General features: G+C 44.2%; 1 protein-coding gene across 1 annotated transcript in view; it reads left to right on the plus strand.

Annotated features, from left to right (window-relative positions):
* The window catches only part of PUM2 (pumilio RNA binding family member 2), a gene marked incomplete at its 3' end in the record, with an annotated part of 29541 nt that extends 23236 nt beyond the window's left edge, over window positions 1-6305 (plus strand). The window contains 1 exon segment of the mRNA XM_073629044.1: window positions 5978-6305. Within this exon segment, the coding sequence (XP_073485145.1) occupies window positions 5991-6305 (315 nt within the window).
* Between the last annotated feature and the right edge of the window lie 234 nt (window positions 6306-6539).

Consider the following 6539-nt stretch of genomic DNA (forward strand, 5'->3'; position numbering starts at 1 on the left):
CAGGGAGAACATGCAAACTCCAGGTAGGTAGTGTCGTGGTTGGGATTCGAACCAGCGACCCTTCTTACTGCTAGGCGAGAGTGCTACCCACTACACCACTGTGCTAATCTTTTGGTCTAAAATGTGTGCTTTTAACATGTTCAAAACATTTAGGGGGGGGTGGAGAGGATTGGCATCAACAGTGAAAGGGTTAGTCATTTTAGTAGCTTTCTTGCAGGACTGGGTACTGCACTGGAATACAATGTTTCTCTGTGGAATGGCACATCTGTCTGAATCAGCAGAAGGATTAAACTGCCACAAAGCGGGAGGGTTAACACAGTTTACATTCTCCGCCATGCCTTGGGAGGTTATGTTGCTGAATGGGACTGATATAAAGGAATTCTTTCCTGTATCTGACATTTTTAGCTGCTGATAACATCTGGCTTAGATTGATGGCATGTAGGGAGTGGAATTCCAATATCCCTTCACCGGGGCATGTAATGACTCATGTAGCCGGGTATCCATGCTGATATTCAACGTCGTACTTCTCTCTACATTGTTTTACTCTCCTGTGAACTAGTCCCTGCAAGACTGGAACACGGCTTTGTCTTCTCTCACTTGGGTCTTTTCCAGCCAGTCTGCGGCTTCACGCTTTACTTCCTCTTTCCAACATAATGGATGCTGAAATTATGTTCTGCAGCACTGTTTTATGTCACCAAACACAGTTACAAAGTCCTTTGCAATAAATCACGTTGAAATCTGTATAGATGTTCCTTCTTGTTTTGTTTCTTGACAGTTGGATCTTGTGTGTATATAAAACATTTGGATGAATGAACGAATTTGTAAAGGACTCGTCTGCTTTGAATATGAAATACTATGTGTATACTGTGACCACAACCTACCTGGTTAGAGCATTTGTTCCTCTTTTGTTCATTGATGGCTTATTCTAATAACGGTTGGGACATACTGCTATCTACAGGAGTTATAACCCAGTCATGAGTAAGAGAGAAAGCCATGTCCACCAATGAGCTCAGAGAAAAGGATTCCCTTTCGTTCATTGAAGGACACAGCCGGGCAAGTAATTTTTTACCATATGGTGCCACCTTCAGAAGTAGGTGATGCTAAATTAACCTACAGTCAAGATTCCTTATCGGGCTGTGTCCTTCTGTGAACTCAGAGAAAATGAGTGCAAAAAATCTAATTTTATTGTGGGCAAAATAAAAAAAATGTTTTTGTTTTAGTGCTGGCTTTGGGTGCAACTGCGTTTGTGTGTGGTGTTCCCCCCCCCCCAGTATTTCGTTTCTTTCAACGAATATACTTCTGCAGGCCAAGGATTCCCAACTTTTGCCTCCATACCTCTATGTAATCTGCTGATCATTCTTAAGACATTGTCAAAAGGCACAATCCAACCCCCCTACCTGTTTTAGCTGCAGTGGATTGAATCAAAGTGAAAACATAATGGCTCTAATTGATGACAACATTCTGAAGGTTCTGGTTGATATTAAAATAGTATATTCAAAACGTAAGGGTCCTTCTTCACCACCCTTCTAGATTTGAGCCTTTCAAATAAAGAGCATCTGTATTGTAATGTAATTTGAGGTCCTATAGAAGCGTGCCTGTTCAGCAAAATGCACATTTAGGCTGGGTTCACATCTAAGCTACATGTGGCTCCCACAGGGTTCCGGTGCGCCTCTGTTCTCCGTTTCTGGGCCACATTTTTGCCTGAATTCGGCCCCAAAATGGAGCCAGACACATAGGACCTCTGTGCAATCCACTCCGCAGCCGCCCCGGAGATATGTGAACCGGCTCCATAGAGAGCCGATCACAATCTCCTGTCCTGCGAATTCGATGCAGAGAAACTCCGCATCCAGTTTGCACTAGTGTGAACCCAGCCTGAAAGTAGTTCTTAAGCCTCAAGGTTTATTTTACCTTAATACATTATTTGTGTCAGACTCTCCCCCTCGCCCCTTTTTACTTACCTGTACCCCATCGCAATCCAGCGCTGCACATGAGAGCTGCAACTCTCCTGGCTTTGTCACTCCTCCCTGGGCAGATCAATGGAGCCATTGGCTCCCACTCCTGTCAATCACCTTCAGTGACGAGGAAGCGGGGCCAAGTCCTGCTGTCTGTGTCAATGGATGCAGCAGTGGGGCTCAGGAGGGAGCCTGCGTGAGTGTCCTCTATTCAGGGGAACCAGCAAGAGAGGAGGATTGGGCTTGCTCTGTGCAATTCTTTTGCACAGAGCAGGTAAGTAGACATGTTTGTTTAAAAAAATTAAATTCCTTCAGTCAGGTTCAATTTGAGCTGAGGGAATGAAGCTGTGCAAGGCAATTACCGCCAATTTGACATGTCAAAACACATGTCAAATCGTACCAATGTGAACCAGGGCTTACAACCACTTTAAGCAATGCGCCCCTTATCCAAATCCATGTTTTGGCTTGGTGGTCTGAGCAATGGGCTATGAGGTGTATGACAACTTTTTCAATAGTAAATTTAAAAGACCAAAAGAGACCAAACAAATGAAGTTCATTGTTTGGGTTTACATACACATTGATGCAGAGATGCATAACTCTGCCTTAAAAACATAACAGTTGCAAAGTTAGTCGAGGATTGACATTCAGGCAGACTTTGATTCTACTGTTTGGCGGGAACCACCTGACCAGTGCCTTGGCACACTGTAAAAAAAGTGCATTTTTTTTGTTGCAGGAGCCTGTAAAGCATTGAACCAGCAGATCTCTAATGCCATGCAGGTCTCCTGCAGTTTGTCACTGTATCTGCTTCTTCATACCTTTTGTACAAGGAAGCCGATACATGGTGACAGGAAGAAAGAATGAACTACCACAGTGCTCACAGCGTTGTGGTAGTTCATTGAAAACTACATGCCGACATCCGCAAAGGATGCCGGACCTTGTAGTTTTCCATTTACAGAGCACAGTGAATAAGTGACATGGCTGAGTGGGCGAAGCTCTGCACGGGTTCTTCTAGCTATCAAAAAAAAAATTATAGATGGCGGGTGTTGAACACACTAGCTGGCACAGCAGGGATCAGAACGTGCGGGGGCTGGTGCCTTCATTACATGAATATGGGTGTAACATGTTATGAAAGGTGAACTTATCCTTTAAGCAAAAAATAATAAATGCACATATTTTTGCAAAGGAAAAAATTAGCTTTTTTTTTTTTTTTTTCTGATGAGTCTGGAGAGCATTGCACCCACGATCAGCAGATCTCCTGCAGACATTGCCTCAAGCTTGCCTGCTCAATACCTCCATACAGGTAAACAGTTACAAAGCTGGAGGAAGTGTCAGTTAAGTACAAGGGCGCTCATCCGTGCCCTCGCATTTTATTGAAAACTACAGCCTGTCTGCCACCATTGCAGGTGAGACTTGTAGTCCATTCAGATAATGAATGACAGCTTTGTGGCCACAGCTGCACTGTTTTTGAAATGTGACATTGGGCGCGGGGAGCGGATCCCCGGTCTACTGTTAGGGAGTATCAGTGGAGCACTGAGAAGCGAAGTGGCGCCGGTCAGGAATCTGGCCAGATCCTGACGTTCTTGTCAGGATTTCTGCAGAGTCTGGACTGGCTCTGTGGCATCGGCCAACAGCGGCCCCACTGTTGCCCAAGTCTGGGTCACAGGAGTGCAGAACTAAGTATACTCCTGTGACCCATAGAAGTATGACCAAAAAAGCATTGGCCATATTTTTCCTGTAACATTTATGCATAATGTTGTGCAGAGGGATTTAAAAATTATAAATGAACTTTATTTCTAGGTGCAGGTGCTCATTAATGTAATAGAAACAATATCTGTGTCCTGTATAGAAACTTATCACAGTTATGATGGAGAGCTATATTTGAAGTAACCTTTATATAACAAGCTATAAATAAGGATGAGGATCATATTAACTAGGGTGTTAAGATGTATAGATGGGAAGGCGGTGAACAAACTTGTTCATTTCAGATTTTCATGTGGAGTTTAATAGTGCTGCACTTTTCTCTTGGATTAAAAAAATGTTTTTCTATTTTCTAAAAAATAAAGAGCTCAAAATGTGACTGTGCAGGAAATATGTTGTAATGTGGATGTGTTTTAGGCTTGGTTCACACTGCTGCGACATGGGATCCGACTGGAGATCCTAAGTCGCATAACATGTCAAATTCAATGTTTCCCTATGAGAGCCATCTTAACTGATACTGCGCAAGTCTCTCCAACTTTAGAAAAAGTTCCTGCACTACTTTGGTCTCACTTGGGTGCGATTTCAGCCCTTGTAAATGGCATCCAAATTGGAAGGAAGTCGCAGGCCAAGTCCTCTCAGCAATGTGAACCGAGCCATAAAGTGATTGTAAACCCTTACATGCCACTTTTGCCTACAGGTAAGCCTATAATTTAGCCTATACCTAGTTTTGACAGGTACCTGCTCCCATTTCCGATTGGGGCGACTTGAGCGGAGGTTCTCCTCTCCCCAATCTTCTGGGACACGTCACAGGTCTCAGAAGATTGCCCGACCATTGAGGATGCGCAGCGTGACTCACACCCATCTGTAATGCCGCAAGCTGCCACAGCCGGGTGCCCACACTTGTAATGCTGGCGCTGTGGAGAGGCGAGGGTTAGAAGCAAGGGTTTGGGCTGCTGCATTGCTGGATCGTGAGACAGGTGAGTGTGTTTTTATTAAAAGTCAGCAGCTACAAAAAGTGTAGCTGCTGACTTTTTTTTAGTAAACACAAAAACGTCTGGAACTCCGCTTTGAAAGTCGTTCCCCACCCCCCTTTTTTTTTTTTTTTTTGTTTAACAATAACAAACTTATAATACTTGCCTGCTCTGTGTGCAGTGGTTTTGCACAGAGCAGCCCCTATCCCCCTCTTCTGGGTTTCCTCGCCAGCGCTCCAGGCCCCTCCCTCCTGCCGGTTGCCTCCACTGCAAGCAGCTAGCTATGGGGGCCTCAAGCTGAGCTGCTGCTCTGTGTGTCCATTCAGACGCCGAGTTGTGACTCGGCCCTGCCTCTTCTCCTCCTTATTGCCTCACTGACTGACAGCTAATGGCGCCTGCTCCCGTCTCAGCCAATGAGGGAGAGTACCCGGACTTCGTGGCTCTCGAGCAACATTGCTGAATCGAAATGGGGCTCGGGTAAGTATTGAGGGGGGTCTGCTGCACACAGAAGGCTTCCTATCTTAATGCATAGAATGCTAGTGGCAGTATTTTTCGGACTGGACAGTCAGTGGATTCAGATATACTAGGACTGCTGTGAGCTTCCTCCATAGAATTTTCCTGGCATTCACTTTATTAATCTTACTTTTACTAGGTTGTAGTATTTGTTGGTTCTCTAAAGTGATTTTCTCTTTTTTTTTTTTTTTTCTTTCTTTTTTTTTCAAACCACCTCATAAGCAATGTGCAGAAAGCGTAGCCGTAGACTGATGGACAATTCTTCTTGGTTTGTTTTTGTTTTTTTAAATCCGGAATTTTTTCTTTCCCCTGGTACATAATCTCTTCTATACAGTAATATCAGTGTTCATGCAGAAACTGCTGGTTGATCGGCACAGATTGAGCATGGCTGCTCTGGTTCTGCTCTGCTGCCATTTTGTGACTCGGTGGCAACATTTTTGGTGGTTTTTGGGCATGTGACTGGCATCAGCAAGGAGAATCCTTTCTGGATTGCCAGTGAGGATATTTTTCACCTTTTCACTGTATTATCTATACAATAGACTCAACCGTTCTGAACTAGGGTTCTTTTTAAGGTTTCTGAGGGTTACACAACAGTGTCTGCCAATGTCTGAAGAGAGACCTCTGCTTCCACAGAGAAAAGGTCCTCCTTTGTAGCAATCTGGCAGGGCACAGACTTGTCAACTGTGGCTTAAAAAAAAAAAAAAACATAACAGGACTTATTTGCTCATCTTTTGCTTTGATGCTGGAATGTATTTAGCTTATAGAATGGATGTATTTGGGCTTTAAGCCTTTTATTACGTTTACGTTTTTTTGCTCATTTTGGCTTTTGTGTGTTTTTTGCAGGTGCCTATGTGGAATGAACACTCCATGCGTCGTAGGCATGAATGAAGTGGCTTGGCAAGAGACCAGAGGAATAATGCATGCAAGCAATGGGCAGGATGCACTTGGGGTTGCAGTCGGGATGGTCCCCTCTGGAGGAACAGCGTCAGGGCCCATTGGAAACCATCCACATGCCATTCCTCCCGGTGCTTCCAACGCACAGGTGCCTTTGAGCGGCCGCTCTCAGGATGATGCCACGGTGGGATATTTCTTCCAAAGACAAGCAGGAGAACACGTGAACGGCTACACTAACAAGCACCGATGGCCAACAGGAGATAGCATGGATGCTTCGGTATGTAGTCTGGAGTGTCCCCTACTTGAAATAACAGGTTCTTATTAGCTCATTGCTAAGTTTTGAATTATCTTTCTAAAGGTTACCTGGTCTGTTCTTTCACTCTGTAAAAAATATACCATTGATAGCTTTTTGTTATATGAAGTTGCTGAGGAATGAGGAACAAGACACAACTATCAGGCCTTTAGCATTACTGAAGCCATATCCAAAATTCCCCAACATTCTTGATCTTGT

This window comes from Aquarana catesbeiana, linkage group LG04 (genome assembly GCF_042186555.1).
Source record: "Aquarana catesbeiana isolate 2022-GZ linkage group LG04, ASM4218655v1, whole genome shotgun sequence".
NCBI classification, from domain to species: Eukaryota; Metazoa; Chordata; class Amphibia; order Anura; family Ranidae; genus Aquarana; species Aquarana catesbeiana.